Source organism: Dermacentor andersoni, chromosome 5 (assembly GCF_023375885.2).
Source record: "Dermacentor andersoni chromosome 5, qqDerAnde1_hic_scaffold, whole genome shotgun sequence".
NCBI lineage: Eukaryota > Metazoa > Arthropoda > Arachnida > Ixodida > Ixodidae > Dermacentor > Dermacentor andersoni.
Genome location: NC_092818.1, coordinates 13,737,345 through 13,755,363, shown reverse-complemented (window position 1 = coordinate 13,755,363; position 18,019 = coordinate 13,737,345). Strand labels below are relative to the sequence as shown.

Genomic DNA, 18,019 nt, shown 5'->3' with positions numbered 1-18,019 from the left:
TCTACGATTGCGGCGGCATGCAGGAGCGTTAAAAATGCCGCCATAACGGATGCTCAGACAAGAAGATTTGGCAGAGCAAAATCGTATAAGTTCCGAAAAGGTTTGGCAACTATGCATGCAAAATTATGTGCGCCATGCCAAATTTATATTACACACAAACAAATTGTTTCTCGCCGCCACCTGCTAGTACACAGCGCCAGAGCGATCAGTGAGCAACAGTTTTCTATTCCTTTCGGAATGGCGAAGACTCGGGATATTAAAAATAAGAAACATGAGTTTTAATCGGCAGAATAATACATCTTTTGTGCCTACGCGCCACTTTGACGTGGTGAGCTTCTGCGATTTCATCAAGGGAACTAGCCGTAACAAAAAAGCATTTTCACTAACCGCGGTAGGCTGGTGGTGACAAAGGCGTATGTTCCGACAGAAACGCATTTCTTTTGTTCGGTCTAATTATGCACAGTCGGCGTGTACACTTCATAGTGATATGGAATTTTCAGGATTTTCGTGACGTCTCGTGACAGACGGGCGAAGGGGGTGGGGCTATAATGCCGAGGCTATAATGCCGAGGGCGTTATAGCGCCCTCGGCATCCATAATGTTATCAAGTCGCCGTGATTGCACTGCACCTTATGAAGCGTTGTTTATCAAAACACAAATAGAACATAAATACATTATGAACAAAGAAGCATTTTTTTTCTCATGTGCAAGACTTTTCGGTGTGTAAGAATGATTGTTGTAAAGCTGGTAAAGTCAATGGACTCCCTGAGTGATGTAACCTGCTCTAGAAAGTAAGCTCTCGTGTTTTTCATCAATACATTAACCGCGTGGATGAAACGTATCGCAAACCGGTGCCACACGGGGCAGTTTTAATCGTGGTCGAGTCCGATAGGGATTCAACTTGGTTTCCTTGCATAAATTGAGGAAGACAACCAATCCTGATTGCTGCATTTGATCTTGATCGGGCTCCGTCACGGCGGCGTTGAACCAGTATAATTTTTGCTTTTAGTTCATGTTTAATTTCGCACAGCTGACGCAAGATTTCCGAAAATATTCGAAGTATATTTACAGACAGTGTATTTGCATTCGTTATCCATTCATTATTCAAATACTCGCAAACCCCTGTTGCTTAGTAACGCTAGTTGAGAAACGTTACTACTCGCAAAAGTGCTCATGCGGAGTTTCACAACGTAATTGTATGGATTGCGCTTTATAAAGCACAAGACATATCAATAGGCAATTGTAAATCGCCCAAGACACAGCTCTTTTAGATTACAACGTGCCCGCCACACACCTTGGTGAGATACGGTGGCTCGCCGTGATGAATGGTGAACGTTTTGAATTCTTCTCCATCGTCGTCGATGTTGATGCCGTGGTCGCCTTTGGTTGGGGATAGTTGAAACGTCGCATAAGGCGTGATTTCCTCGTCGAAAACTGGAAAATTAAAACGTGCTTAGTGAATTAGGCAGAGGAAGGAGGATGAGTATGTTTGAAAACTCATACTTTACCTGAAGTTATGTCACAGCATGCTGCATATTATTATCTACAACTCCGTTTCGTTTGTCTTTCATGTGCCTCCTACGCTACATGAAAAGCAAATAAGTAATTCTGAGGACAGAACGCTTTGCAATTTACAAAATAAGTAATTATAGAAAAAACAAGAATAAACTTCAGCTAAAGACTGCGCACCATAAGTGGCCTGTGAGCAATTTGCAACCTCTCGAAACTCAGCGGTATCGCCAGTGACTGAAATACCAATGACGACAGGCGGAGAAACGCTGATGACATCAACATGCGAGGCCGCCGTGTTGTCTTCCCTTATGTCAACCATAAAGGCTGACATCGTTGGGGGCGTAATGATGAAGTAAGACCATTCCTCGCAGCCCCATGTTCAGTGATTATATATGGTTTGTCATGCACTTATCATACAGCCGGTATCAATGTTTGGAACCACAGGATCTGAGAAAATGATAAATTTTCGAGAATTTTTCATTGACATATAGCCAAAACATTAATAGTAACTTCAGCATACGCCAGAGAGGGTGAAGGTGAAAGCCTGCGCGCTCAAGAGACATTCATTAAATTGCTTGACGTTCTCATTCGAATGCGTTGTTACTTTTTATTACATGATTTCTCCCACCAAATGTTGTGGGTTCGAGTGCCTCAATTAACTCTATCTTAATTAACTTCACTTTTTTGTAGTGTGATGAGTGCAAGTGGAGCGATCTGTGGAAGACGACGAGGACGAACGCTCGAGCAGTGGTACGAGCGCGTGCCTTTACGAGGCTAGCTCACATGGCTTTCAGTGCCGCATGTCGCGTTTTCGGGATCATAGGGAGTATGAGCCACTGAAGGTTTTCGCCTTAATAAAACCCTATAAAACATTCTTGTTCGCATATACTGATTCATAGCGGAAATATTATATACAAAGCTGCGTCGTCAGGCTGCGGTAATGTTCAGCTTCTCAGATCCCACGGCATGCACACTATTGCCGCCGACTACACTTGACTCGAGACTTGGTAAGCTTGCGGCACATATCACAACGATTACAGAAGAAAAATAGCAGACTGAAAAGTCAGAAACATACAAAACACAGTTCCCAAAACAGTTATTTTATACAAGGTACTTGTTAGAGTTTAACACTATAAAAAGCAATAATGGCGCAACGAAAAGAGGACTTACACTGTTTCTTCGTAGGCGACATTTGAATCCGCGGCGTTTGCTCTTGCTGCTGTTTGGCCTGTTTGTTCAGCTGCTTGTTTTTCTGCTGATGTTGCTGATGCTGCTTGTGCTGTTGCTGTTGCTGCTGGGACAGCAGCTGTTGCGACCCGGCATTGCTAGAGGTCTTCGAAGTAGCCGTTGATTGAGATTTGCGAACGGGAGATGACCTGCGATCATTGGAATGTGGCATGCACAAAATGATGAGCCGCGGTTTTAGCCATAAACAGGGATAGCTGTCATTCCAATTTTCTGACATGATAATGCTCCCGTCTTAAAATCGTGGTGCATAGTACGATCGCACAACCAGCAAGAATAAAAACAAGGAAAAAGGTTTATGCCAACAGAGCACCAAACTACCATAACCAATCGACATATTTAGGCACAGCGAGCTGCATCTTGTAGGAAAAAATATTATGCATCGCTAACAGGCGCGCGGGCAGACGGTGACGTTGCTAGCAATAAACTGTACGTTTGGTAGCGGCATCCATCGTGGCCCCGTGACCTACGTTGTAAGCTTGCACTACGAGTCGAGTTTCTTATGGAGTGGGTAATGGAAAGGAATCACTAAATCTGCACAGTCTTTTAGAAGATTCTGCGTATCTGAGACTGAATTCTAGCGGTTTTTTATCGTCCCTTGCGAATAACTTTTCGATTGCTCGTAAAATATTGCAGGAATGACGGCGAGGCACTGCTTCAGTGTCCTTCTCAGTTGTTTCTTGCGTCAGTGAACATTCCTGTTAGCCCCATCATGATGACGAAGAATATGAGTGAATTCCCCTTTGAAAACGGGCAATGTCATGTGCAGCGAGACTCCTGAATATGCTAGTGAGGTACATATGTAATGTTACTGTTGCTAGCATGTTTTGATTGATTTCGTCATTGACTCATTGATGTCCCTACCACCCAAATTTATAGCTACGTTAAATGTCCTTCTTAAATTCATGATTACATCATTTTTAGGCTACGTACCCATTTTTATTCAACACCGCACTACGGCGAAGTCACCGCTAGGCGTCCAAGAAGAGGAATGTGGTACGCCGGTGCTTGAGATGTTTTTCCTGGTTTGCCGCACACTCGGTGGAAGAAGAAAGAAACTTTATTATGAAGTGAAATGATTGATGTGGTTGGGGCCCTTAGTCCAGGACGCCAATGGCTGCCGCCACCGCTCGTGTTTGTCATATCAGGGCCAGGCAGAACAGAGGCTTGGAGCGACGGAGGATTGCCTCCCACTGCGCATATGTTGGTTGGGGGGATTTTAGAACAGGGATATCCGTTAGTAGTTTTTGGTACTCAGTCGTGACGTGCAATGGTGGCGCACCGCAGCCTGGGCAGGTGGTGGGGTATAACGTTGGGAAGAACTTGTTGAGAAGGAGGAGGTTAGGATACGAGTTAGTTTGAAGCCGTCTCAGGGAGACAGCTTCACTCCAGGAGGAGGACTTTGGTGGAGGATGATATCGCAAGCGGCCTAGCCTGTAAACGTCTAGAGTGTCACGGTATGCGTTGGGCAAATTCTGGGGGGCTTGATCTGGGTTGCTTGCCTCACTGCCGGTGCCCGGCAGCTTAGCTCTCGAGCAGCAGCATAAGCGCGGTCATTGCCTGGCAGTGAGGCGTGAGCAGGTATCCATATCAGCCTGATGCGTAGTATTGAGAGATCTAGAGTGCCGGGGAGCTTGCGTGTGCTGGTCAGAGCGCGATCGGTGTCCTGAGGTATATGACCCCAGAGGGAGGCTCGACATGCGTCTTGGGAGTCTGCAATGATGGTGTGGTCGTGTTTTGGTGACCTCTTCCTGTGACTGACAACGTGGTTGGTGGTGAGTGCTATGGCCAACGTCTCCCCTGTGAGCGCAGCCTCGGTTAGGAAGCTACACGAGGTGATGATATCACCCTGATCGTCCACCACTACCATACCACCGACGCTTGTCTTTCTATCTTTCCGATCGCAAGAGCGCACATATAGTGGGCAGCGTCAGCATAATACACGTTGCCCCTCGGCTGGGCGTTGAGGAGTTTCCGAAGGCATCTAACACGCGGATCCCGGCAACCATTATGATGCTCTCGATGCATACTGCGCTGTATGGGCGCTATGGTGAGTAATATTTGGATGTTTGAGGGGAAGGAGACATGCTCTCACGTAGAGAGCAAATGCTGTGGGTAGCCCATCCGTGAGAGCAAATGCCTGCCTGTGGCGGTCAGTCTTAATCACTCGAGTTGCGCCATTCTGTAGGCTTCGATGTGTTTCTCAGTGGTGTTGTGTAACCCGAGAGCAAGTAGTCGTTCCACCGAAGCCTACACAGGAATTCCGAGCGCTTGTTTAACGGCTCTTCTAATAATTATGTCCATGCGGTTGGTGTGGGAGAGGGTAAGGTTGTGGTATGGGAGGTGATAGCTTAGCCCGTTAATAATGCGTACCTTGACCAGCCGCAGCATATCGGCTGCGTTGAGTGCTGAGCGGCGGTTACTGACGCGCTTCGTCATGCCTATGATTTAGTTCAAGGAGATCTACCATGAAGTGAGCTCTGGCATTGTATTCGAGCTAATAACCATGGATTCGGACTCTTTGTTGCGTGGGAATAGGTATGCCTTGTATTTTCACTTCAATCACTGGAATTAGCATTTTGGAGGTGCTTCGGGGTCGCATTAATAATAGTTCTGACTTATGCGGCACACATACGTGGTGTCCAGTCACGTGTTATGCCTGCACTATATCCAGCGCCCTTTTTAGGCGGTCCTGAATTTCTCCGTCCGAGCCAGTGCTCTTCCAGAGAGTCAGATCGTCAGCATATATCGCGTGGTATAGACCCTCGATCTCCTCCAGGAACTGAGGGAGTCTCGCCATAGCTATGTATGTATGTATGTATGTATGTATGTATGTATGTATGTATGTATGTATGTATGTATGTATGTATGTATGTATGTATTATTAGAAATGTCGGACGATCCCACCGCTGTCAACCAGATGTAGGAGTCATCGGACGAGCTCGCCGCTGCCACCATTTGAAGGAGTTGAAGGTCCTAGAGAGGAACCCGGTGAACAGGATTTATTTACATTATTTACATCTTAGACAAGACATACATCGACAGTCTAGCGTGACTGCCATATGGAGCCCGCAAGACTAACATACAGCCAACACCTTATGAGCACACAGCTCACGAGTACATTTCGAGCATAACAACGAGCACTCAGCTCACCACGACGAGCACGCTCTATAGCAGCCGGCAATCGCTGCTTATAAGCACTCCACTTGACGTCATAGTTCGACGTCATTGAAAATGACCCGCCCTTCTGGAGGAGGCGGGCTCACATACACGTGTTGCACAAGTTTCAGTGCCGCACAGGTTTCAGTGGTCCGGAGCCGACGTCAGAGGGGCTTCGTAGAACTCTGAGCCGTGCCTGTTGACGCGGCCGGATAGCACATTGTCTGGTTTCTCGAAAAGCTCATGGGGAGGTTCCGCCAATTACCTCCCCTCGAGAACTCCCCTGAGCTCACCCCGCGCCACGTGGCTGCTGGTTATCCGCAGTTCTCTGAAGTGTGCCCCGTCCGGCTGGAGTGGAACACGTGCAGCGGGCTGAAATAGCTGCAGGCCGATCTTAACAGTATGTATGTATGTATGTATGTATGTATGTATGTATGTATGTATGTATGTATGTATGTATGTATGTATGTATGTATGTATGTATGTATGTATGTATGTATGTATGTATGTATGTATGTATGTATGTATGTTTTATTTCCACACAAACTAAATACAGCTTTGCGGGGGTGAAGTGGGGAAAAAAGCTGCTCGTAGCAGCTTGACCAGCCCCAAATACCCTTAGTAAAAAAAATTGGAGGAAGCTTAAGCTTCGCCTTCAAGAGTGAAACGCGACAGCGTTCCCGTCGACCCGCCAAGGGGTGTAAGACAATGCGCTACCGCGCAGCGATCACTTACGAGGCGCCCCGCATCGGACTTTGCACCCACCAATCATGCGGTGAGCGTCGAGCAACACAGCGTTCGGCGCGGCAACGAAACGTGCGCCTGAGCAAGCGGAACGAACCAAAGAACTCGGTGTCTCGGAGGGGGAAACGATCTACGCCAGCCAAACGTCGTGATCGGCACGGGCAGAGATATATATAGATAGTGATCTAAAGAAAGGAAGGACGCTTGATTCTGCAACCCGTGAGAAAGCACGGCGAAGCGTCGTCAGGGGAGAAGGAGTCGGGGCCGCGACGCACCTCGCACCGGTCCCCGCACAGCCCCAATGCGCGCGTGGCGCGCCACCTGTCGGGGCAGCGCCGTACATTGAGAGGAGGGGGTCTTCTGTGTTTGCCGCAAGATGGCTCTGCGTGTGCGGAAAGCGCAGAAAAAATGTAGCGGAAACGTACTTCGCTACTCGTGTAACTGGAACTTCTGTAAGTTACATGCTCATAATTACCGATATACACCGCAGTATAACTTTCTACGGCACGTTTCTAAAACAACACCGCATTCACAGAGGCGCTTTTGTACCGCTTTGAAGCATCGAACTCGTGGCTGAGTGGTAGCGTCTTCGCCTCACACTCCGGAGAGCCTGGTTCGATTCCAACGCAGCCCATGTTGCAAGTTTTTTATTTATGAATTGCCTGCTGGGATTTTTCGCTCACGGCCAACGCCACGGACGCCGACACCGACGACACCGGCTTTTCTGCGACACGAGCTCCTTAACGCTGTCGCGTTAAAAGAAAGGAGCAGCACAGCGGAAATACAGTTTTCCCAAGAACTTATATATTGAAGCACTACAACATATCATGCATACACATCGCAAATCAGGCGAGGAAGAAAATACAACAAAAGTACGATGCAAGCAAGCAAAAACACAAGATCTCGCTGCACTTGAAAAGTATATAGGCATTGTACAACTCACATATAGGAGAAAAAATCAAGAATATCAGGAGGAGAACAAGTTGCAATATCAATTTTATTAACAATAAGATTGTTCAATAACCGAGGTAGCCTGGAGCACAGCTTGGTGATCCATAGTTTGTGCGCGATTTTGGTACGTGCCAGTACTCTGGCTTTCTTGTGCTGCATGGAGTTTCCTTTAGCTTTAAGTTAGCCATAAAAGTAATGTAGTTTATGTTCTTTTTCTGTTCATTTTTATACGCAAGCACTAAACGATACTTTAAAAGGGCCTGTACTTTCGGTGTGTTAAGTTTATGAAATAAATAAGCTGAAGGGAAATCGTATGGTTTATTACAAATAGCGCGAAGAGCCTTCTTTTGCACTGTGTACAGCCTGTTGATATTTGTGTCAGAAGTGGTAGCCCTGACAGAACAACAATAATTTAAATGGCTCAGAAGAAGTTAATTATATAACAAGCACTTAATAGAGCGGGAAAGATAGTTCAAGGAATTGAATATTCCAGTGATTTGTGAAAGTTTACTAGCAAGAAAATCTATATGGCTCTGCCACGTCATAGTATGATCAAAAAATACACCTAGCGATTATACCGAGTGTACAGGTTCAATTTTAGAATTGTTCCTTAGCAAATCTTCCTCTAGAGTAATTTGCGTGTTCTTAGCGCGAAATAACACCGCCCTAGTTTTTTTGCGTATTAATAGTCAAACCGTTGTCAAATGACCATGTGTGTAGTTTGTTCAAAACTGCATTAGCTCTTATAATCATTTCGACAGGGCGGTTAGATGAAAATAATAACGTAGTGTCATCAGCATAGATTACGTAACGCGTATCAACATCAATGTTTACTAAATTGTTAATAAAGATATTAAAGAGGAGGGGCCCTAAAATACTGCCCTGGGGTACACCTACATTGACCGACCGAACTTCATATTTAAAGCTATTTACTTGTACAAACTGCTTTATATGACGAAGATACGACCTAAGCAAGCCAAGTGCATTGCCGCGTATACGTGTTGAATAGCGTCGGCGAGAGCACGAACCCCTGAGGTGTGCCTCCTCCGGTAATTTTAATGTCCGATGTCTGCACGATTTGAGAGAAATTGGCCGTAAATTTTGGATCGACAGTGGTTTTCTGGGCTTGAGCATGAAAGTGATTTCGGAATGTCTTCATTCCAGAGGGAGAGTGCCGGCGGGCTTTTGCTGATTGTACATAGCACAGAGTGCTTCCAGGTCCTCATCTGGGATGTTTCGAAGTAGAGTATACTTTATTCCGTCCTCACCGGGTGCCGTGTTCCTGTGAATATATGCGAGTGCGGCTTTGATTTCATGGACAGTTATGTGAGTGCCTAACGGGTAAGTTTCTTCTGTATACGGATAGTCCGGATAGCTTCGCTTAGAGCCGCGGGAGAGATATCTTTGTTCAAGGTTCTTCAGGAGCTGGTCTCCGTCTCCTCCGTACTGGTAGAGGAATACCCGAAGCTGCAGATTTTTATGGGATCTCGTGTTTCTCGGACCTATTAGCGACCGAAGGATGGCCCAGGTTCTCGCGGTGCCCAGCGTAACACTTAGCTTGCCACAAAACGTATGCATGTTAGCACTGGTAGATTTTCTGGGGTGCTCTCGTGATTTGGGATATTCTGATGCGCAATTTTCGATTGAGTTTTTGCCGCCTACATCATTTCGTGAGAACTCGGCGCCACGCTCCACAGATGTAGGACATGCGGGTCAGCCTCGGGGGTCTCTGTCGTTGTGGTTATGCGGCTGGTTGTTTTGTTTATGTCATTGCTTAAATCACTGAGCCAACTAGCATAATGTTGGGGGCTTTCCCTTCCACCGCCAGCCTCCGGTCGCACTGTAAGACCGCACTGCCCAGCTGGAACCTGACAGCACAACTCTGGGCCGTCCAGCGAGCCGAGGAAGCCGCTTCGAGACAACAACTAGGAACCGCGTCTGTGGCGGTTGCCCAGACCCACTAAAAAGACGCCGGACTCAAATATTGTTGATTTGAAAATAAAAGTTTACGCTCTCATCTCTCCTGTTACTGGATCCCGGCGGAATTTGAGGAGTTTGGTCCACTTTGTAATGTAAGTTCTCTTTTCAGGACGTCTGTAACTTGTGCAATTGATGCGGATGACAAGAATGTGGTGATCGCTTCCCAGTGTCTCGCCAGCGTTCAGCCACTCGCCCTGGACCCCTCTCGTGAAAGGGGGATAAGGGCATGTGCCTTATCTCGACACTAGTTCCCTGGCGACTAGGCTGGGTATGATCTGTTATGGGGGTGAATCGGTGATTATATGTGAGGTGCCAAAGTCGCGTACCCTTTCGTTTGTTACTGCAATACGCCCAGGCCACCTGTGCCGCATCGAACTCACTGCACACTACGGACTGTGGGCCCATCTTGATGAGTTCCGCCAGTAGGTACTGAAAATTGTTCTGCCGAGAACGAGGTGCACTGTGTACATTTAAGATGTACAGGCTATTTTGCCATGTGTCCGCGGGGACAATCTCAACGTTTTGATGAGTATTCTCTGACGTGAGAGTAGCATGTGTATAGGTGAATTCGCTGGACACGAGCGCGCACACTTTCGCATCGTCCGAGCCCCTCATGGTCTCGTAGCCACTGATAGGAGCATGTGTGGCGTCCGAGTTTTGGAGAAGTATGATCTCCGGCGATTCTGACGCTGCGCCAACGTACTGTTGCAGCGAGCCCCGTTAGATCGGTACCCCTTGCAATTCGGTACCCCTTGCAAGGAGCCATCATTTAGTTGGGCTGGCCCAACGTACTGGTGAGCAGGTTCGCTTGCCGTTAGTCGCGGAACTGAGGTTGCTGTAGCGCGTGCTACTAGTGAGGATGAGGAGTATGATGATTTCGAGGGAAGGGGTTGTGCCGTGAGCTCTGTCATGCTCTGTTTGAGTTCGTTTGTAATTACATGTAGCATTGGTTTCAGCACCGTGGTTTGGAAGTCTGCGAAGGTGGCTCGGAACATTTCCATGACCTCTGTGCTTTCTCGCATCTTCTGTATAGCTCCGTTTAATTTTCGTCGAAGCTCATGCTGAAGGTCGTTGCACAATGCAGTTGTGGACAGCGGAGGAATCTTGGCGCGAGGCGCCTGTGATTGGGATTGCGTTTGTGGTAGGGTCTGAGGTTCGGATGAAGGTGACGGGGATTTGCGAAGGGAAGCTGGCGGGCCCTCCGCCCAACTGCCTGGCCCTTGGACACTGGTAATGGTAGCTGTTGCGGTAGCGGTGGCGGCTTCTTCTTGGCCGGTGGTGGTGGTGATGGTAGTGCTGAGGATGCTGATGATGATGATGAAGACGATGGTGGTCCCCGCTCGCGGTATTTGGAGCGGTTGTGAGGGCCTCGGCTGCAGGATCGGGTTGGGGACCGCGGTCGGCTTCGTCGCTCCTTAAATTGCGCCAGAGGACGATTCTCTTGGTGTTTTTGTTTCTCGAGTTCTTACGCACTCGCTTCTGGTTATGTGGCTTTCGTGCCCGGCTAGGACAGCTGAGATCGGTGGTCGAGTGATCCCCTTTAAACGTCAGGCACCGGGGCTGGCACTGGTGAGGCTCGGTGTTGGATGGGTTTTCAGTCCCACATGTGGTGCAGCGCTTTAGGCTTGGCATGAGGCAGACGTCCTCACGGTGGCCCTCTGTGAGGCAGATGCCCGACGCCTGGGCCCTCGGGGTGCGTATGTAGCATCTGTACTCGGTCTCATAATACCTCACACTGCGCGGTACCTTGAGGCTAGTAAATGCGATTATGGCCGTGGCTGTTCGCCCTATCATGACAGCATGGAGGATTTCCACCCCAGGCGCCAATACGTAGTCTAAAAGTTCGGTTGGTGTAGTCCCTTCGTCAGGCCCCATGACGATTCTTTTGCAGGAATTATCAGAGGAGGCGATGTATGTTGAGAAGGGGTAGCGCTGCGGGCCAAGTGTCAGCGATGCCATCTTGTTAAGGCTGGTCGCGATTCTTTCGCTTGGTGCGCTGATGAGGGAGATGTTTTGAGCCGGTTGAACACGTAGGTGAAGCCCGCCTCGATGCCGACGGCGCGAGTCAGAGCATGTCGAGGCCGCTTACCTAACGTGAGACCGTTTCTCGGGCGCAGGATGACCTTAAGATCATCAATGGGCAGAGGTGGGGGCTTCTAGGGTCGTGGTGGTACAATTTGGTTCAAATGCTGCACCTCTTGGCGGCGGGCTGCTGGGCCAGACTTAACGTCAGCGCGGCGGCCCCGCCAACCGCTAGTGGTGAGCCATGATCCATCAGCCGGGTCCTCTGGCTATCCTTCTGTTTGCTGGATTGTCGCCGTTGGTGGCTTTCACCTGCATGATGGTGGTAAATGGGTGTTCGCGGTGTTGGACAAGGTCGGCAGCATCTGAAAGCCGATCCTCAGCACGCTGAGGCTTTGCTCGAGGACGGCCTGCATGATGGCTCAGAGACGCCACGAACGGCCCTGCTGCATCGACGGCGATCTTGACATCGCCGTGGTAGGTCGCAGGAAGCGTCCACTGTCGTGGTCGAAATAGGGCAAGGAAAAGCGCGTGAAACGCTGTAGTGTCTGCTGCTGACGCAAGAGCTCCAAACCTCACGCCCACACATGGATGCAGCTCCAAGAAGACTCTATGCCTTCAGCGGAGCTTACTCAGTGACCAAAGGGGGCGAGAGGTTCATTGAAATCCGACACATACCCAGTGCGTTCACGACGCAGTTCGCTAAACGTTGCTGTGAAAGACGGTCAAGAAAAAAGTGGCACATATTCGGTCCGTATGTGGTGCAGCCTGCTCATGAGTCCAGTTGCTGTCTTCAAGTGAACTTTGCAACGTCGGTTCATTTCGTTCAGCATCAGAAAAAATTTAAGGGATCTTTTGGTCTTTGCAGAGCAGCACAGGCCCAGTGGCAAATACCAAGTTACCCAAGTTGGCGTCACAGCTGTTCATTTGAGACCAGCACAGACCCTAGTTGCACATAGTCAGTACTTCCAGTCGGCGTCATACTGTTTCTTCAAACAGCGTTAACCACCTAGTCCCACGTCGGTACGGATGTACACATCTTCACATACACGGTGCCCCAAGTTGGTCCAAGAGTTGATTTCGAACCCTGCTACCCCCACACAGCAGCCCAATGCGCTACCCCCCATACCACTGACTACCCAGTGACCCTGGTAGGCGGCACAATAGTTAGACACGAACATAGGCACAGACATTCACAGATACAAAGATGGATAGCCCCCGAAAATTGCATAAAGTACCGAAACAATACTCACGCGATAAAACTCGGTGCTTTTCCCGTCTCGCTTTCTTTGCACGCGTTATTTGCGCTTTTCAAAAGTGTGAATGTGAAACAACTCACCCAGCCTCCTGTTTCTCCGTATTTCCTGCTTAATACTGCTCTTAGCTGTGGCGTGCACTGCACAAAAAGTGAAGACTTGCCGTGTACGTCTACGCGTGTTCTTTCTTGCCGCCATGTTGGAAACATTATATTCAGTAACGTCGCCACCCGTAGTGAACCATTTCTTTGCAAGAACGCAGATCACCTATATTTCCAACATATGTGTCCCGTTCACCTTGGCAGTTCTCACTTATATCGATTCAATAGTGGAACGTTTCCGCTTCCTAACGAAAGCTAGCCTTAGGTTCGAGAAGGTGCGCACTTGTAGAAACAACTCGTTGGCTGCATTTTGCTGCTGCCAGTGAATTGCGTAAAGACCAAGTGTGGGTTTACCTCGCGGCGCTGGACAGTTGTTCCCGGCTTCTCCTGGCGGCCTCTTTGTTTTTCTTCTGTGGCAGCACGGGCGGCACCGAGGAACTGCCTCCGCCCCCACTGCCTCTCCGGTGAGCGTCCCCTATACCGCCGCTGGCTGCACTTGTCCGCTCAGGACGGCCTTCAGCGGCCCGCTCGTTGCCTCCAGACGTCGAGATGGTCGTCGTCGTGGTGGCTGTCGCCAGGTCGCTACTGCGGGACTCTGCGGCTGCGAAATGCACAAGGCTCACGTCACTAAGCATTGAGGTGATGGAAAATAGCTTGCTTACTAAAACATTGCTTACTAAAACACTAAAAAAATAATATGCGGATATTGAATACCTTCTTCCGCAAGCGAGATAGCCGAAAGTGGACGTGGAGGAGCTCGAACGGCGAAACTAGAAATGAAATAGACCTCATACTCTGCGCTAACCCTGGCATCATACAAGATATGGACGTGCTCAGCAAGGTGCGCTGCAGTGACCATAGGATGGTAAGAACTCGAATTAGCCTAGGCCTGAGGAGGGAACGGAAGCAACTGGTACATAAGAAGTCGATCAATGAGTTAGCGGTAAGAGGGAAAATATAGGAATTCCAGAGCAAGCTACACAATAGGTATTCGGCTTTAACTCAGGAAGAGGACCTTAGTGTTGAAGCAATGAACGACGATCTTATGGGCATCATTAAAGAGTGTGCAATAGAAGTCGGTGGTAATTCCGTTAGACAGGATACCAGTAAGCTACCGCAGGAGACGAAAGATCTGATCAAGAAACGCCAATGTATGAAAGCCTCTAACCCTGCAGCTAGAATAGAACTGGCAGAACTTTCGAAGTTAATCAACAAGCGTAAGACCGCTGACATAAGGAAGTATAATATGGATAGAATTGAACATGCTCTCAGGAACGGAGGAAGCCTAAAAGCAGTGAAGAACAAACTAGGAATTGGCAAGAATCAGATGTATGCGTTAAGAGACAAAGCGGGCAATATCATTACTAATATGGATGAGATAATTCAAGTGCCTGAGGAGTTCTATAGAGATTTATACAGTACCAGTGGCACCCACGACGATAATGGAAGACAGAATAGTCTAGAGGAACTCGAAATCCCACAGGTAACACAGGAAGAAGTAAAGAAAGTCTTGGGAGCTATGCAAAGGGGGAAGGCAGCTGGGGAGGATCAGGTAACAGCAGATTTGTTGAAGGATGGTGGGCAGATCGTTCTAGAGACTGGCCACCCTGTATACGCAATGCCTCATGACTTCGAGTGTACCGGAATCTTGGAAAAACGCTAACATAATCCTAATCCATAAGAAAGGGGACGTCAAAGACTTGAAAAATTATGGACCGATAAGTTTACTGTCCGTTGCCTATAAAGTATTTACTAAGGTAATTGCAAATAGAATCAGGAACGCCTTAGACTTCCGTCTACCATAGGAGCAGGCAGGATTCCGTAAAGGCTACTCAACAATAGACCATATTCACACTATCAATCAGGTGATAGAAAAATGTGCGGAATATAACCAACCTTTATATATAGCTTTCATTGATTACGAGACAGCGTTTGATTCAGTCGAAACCTCAGCAGTCATGGAGGCATTGCGGAATCAGGGTGTAGACGAGCCGTATGTAAAGATACTGAAAGATATCTATAGCGGCTCCACAGCCACCGTAGTCCTCCATAAAGAAAGCAACAAAATCCCAATAAAGAAAAGCGTCAGGCAGGAAGATACGATCTCTCCGATGCTATTCACAGCGTGTTTACAGGAGGTATTCAGAGACCTGGATTGCAAAGAATTGGGGATAAGAGTTAATGGAGAATACCTTAGTAACTTGCGATTCGCTGATGATGTTGCCTTGCTTAGTAACTCAGGGGACCAACTGCAATGCATGCTCACTGACCTGGAGAGGCTAAGCCGAAGGGTGGGTCTAAAAATGAATCTGCAGAAAACTAATGAATGTTTAACAGTCTCGGAAGGGAACAGCAGTTTACAATGGGTAGTGATGCACTGGAAGTGGTAAGGGAACACATCTACTTAGGACAGGTAGTCACTGCGGATCCGGATCATGAGACTGAAGTAATCAGAAGAATAAGAATGGGCTGGGGTGCGTTTGGCAGGCATTCTCAGATCATAAACCGCAGGTTGCCATTATCCCTCAACAGAAAAGTTTATAACTGCTGTGTCTTACCAGTACTCACGTACGGGGCAGAAACATGGAGGCTTACGAAAAGGGTTCTACTTAAATTGAGGACGACGCAACGAGCTGTGGAAAGAAGAATGATAGGTGTAACGTTAAGGGACAAGAAAAGAGCAGATTGGGTGAGGGAACAAACGCGAGTTAATGATATCTTAGTTGAAATCAAGAAAAAGAAATGGGCATGGGCAGGGCACGTAATGAGGAGGGAAGATAACCGCTGGTCATTAAGAGTTACGGAATTGATTCCAAGGGAAGGAAAGCGTAGCAGAGGGCGGCAGAAAGTTAGGTGGGCGGATGAGATGAAGAAGTTTGCAGGGATAACATGGCCACAATTAGTACATGACCGGGGTAGTTGGAGAAGTTTGGGAGAGGCCTTTGCCCTGTAGTGGGCATAACCAGGCTGATGATGATGATGATGACTAAATCATCGAAAGGACGCAATTACAGTTAACGGTGCTTCAGAAGAACGCGATTCCTATATGACCCAACTTGCTGAGCTCTATCGCTTCTTGGGCTGCACATCGTTATTAAGGCGTCTGATGTCGCGATACGGAGCCAATTTCTTTTTGAGCGTTCCAGCTCCTTCAGCCATAGCTTCCGCTCACCTCTCCGTCATGCACCGGCTATTTTTCACCTTTTACTGGCTCAGCGCTTAGTCATATAGCTTTATACAGGGCGTCCCACGTAACTTGAGCGAAGATTTTAAAAATGAAAGGCGCGTCCGAAGCGAACTGAGCCGAACGTATACAATTCACACTGGCCTATCGTAACTCAGACATTTTTTTCCCCCATAACTCGCTCATTATTTGAGTTTAATAACCCAACATTTTCATTACTGGCTGAGGACCTCAAGTATGATACGCAAATTTGTAGAGCTTCTTCAGAAACGACCGAGTTGTTTTGTACGATATTTTTAACATAGTCCTTTTTCCCGAGTTCCAAAAAAGCCCGCCAAACATGAAAGAAGCCACGTGACGGAGCGCTTGCGCCGTGGTAGTGTACAGCTCTCAGGCGCGCGTTCGGTGAACAAAGTCGGCTGCACCGTGATTGGCGACGGAGAAGCAGCAGGACGTTATCTCCTCGACTTCGCTTGGACAGCCGCATGCATTTGCTCCGTCATGCGACACGAGCCACCGGCCAAGCTGCCTACAACCATCACAATTCTCTATCGCTTCCCCGTTGCCAGTCACGATGCAGCCGACCGTGTCCACCGAAGGCACGCTTGAGAACTGTACACTGCTACGGCGCAAGCGCTCCGTCAGGTGGCTTTTTTCGTATTTCGCGTACTTTCTTTCCAACGAGGATAAAGGACTACGTGAGATGTAGCCTACAGGAAACAACTCGATCGGTGGTGTAAAAAAAATTAAATTATGGGGTTTTACGTGCCAAAACCACTTTCTGATTATGAGGCACGCCGTAGTGGAGGACTCCGGAAATTTCGACCACCTGGGGTTCTTTAACGTGCACCTAAATCTAAGTACACGGGTGTTTTCGCATTTCGCCCCCATCGAAATGCGGCCGCCGTGGCCGGGATTCGATCCCGCCACCTCGTGCTCAGCAGCCTAACACAATAGCCACTGAGCAACCACGGCGGGTGATTGGTGGTTTCTGAATGTGATCTACAAATCTGCCAATCATACTTGTGGTCCTCAGCCAATAATGATTAAAGTTGGGTAATTTAACCTAATTAATTATTGAATTCTAGAGAAAAGAAAAAAAAGGACTGCCTGAGTTACTATAGGCTATTGCGAATAGTCTGCATTCGGTTCAATTCGCTTCGAACGCGCTTTTCATTTTTAAAGTCTTGGCTCAAGTTACGTGGGACCCCTGTTTAGCTCCCATAGCGTGTGTTTGTCTCTAGACTGTACTTGAAAATTTCCACTAGCGACTCTTAATCGCAGACACAATCAAAAGAAAAGGTACACCAGGGCAGGGATAGCACGAACATTTTTAATACGTTCGTGTACCATTCTTGTAGATTACCGAAATGGTATAAATGGTATAAGTTTCTTTTCAATATTTGACCTTCTTCATTGCTTCCTTTTGTTTAAGAAAGAAAAGGAAGCACTGAAGAAGGTGAAATATTGGAAAAGAAAGGTAAACCAGTGGTGATACCGTGTTCTCACAAAGTTGCTCATAATCTTAAGAACGTCGCCGGGAAATGCAAAATTCATGTTGTTCTTTCCGTGCCCCGAAAACTTGCTACTTTGTGCCGCCTGATTGGATTTGAAGTAGAGTGTGCTATTAAACATACAAACCTTCTTGTGAAGTGTGAAGAAGCGGTCGTACACAGCATAGCACTGGAGTGCGGGAAATAGTATATATCGGCCAAACTAGCCGATGTATTAATGAACACCTGCGGGAGCACGAGCTTTCGCTGAAAAATGGTTATTGCTCAAACTTGCCGCGTCATTGCAAGGCCTGCGGGAGTGAGAATAAGTAAGTATGTGAAGCAAGGCTTCATGATCCAACAATCATGTTTA

The 18,019-nt window shown here is 47.8% G+C and overlaps 1 protein-coding gene across 2 annotated transcripts in view; it reads right to left on the bottom strand.

The window, feature by feature from the left end:
• Window positions 1-18,019, bottom strand: part of LOC126529843 (cell adhesion molecule Dscam1-like) — a 1,068,543-nt gene that overhangs the window by 353,543 nt on the left and 696,981 nt on the right. For both annotated transcript variants that reach the window (XM_055070116.2, XM_055070117.2), the window contains exons 35-37: window positions 13,324-13,570; window positions 2,682-2,887; window positions 1,294-1,433 (exon numbers count right to left, since the gene is read on the bottom strand). In XM_055070116.2, the coding sequence (XP_054926091.1) occupies window positions 1,294-1,433; window positions 2,682-2,887; window positions 13,324-13,570 (593 nt within the window). The remainder of the gene's footprint in view (window positions 1-1,293; window positions 1,434-2,681; window positions 2,888-13,323; window positions 13,571-18,019) is intronic.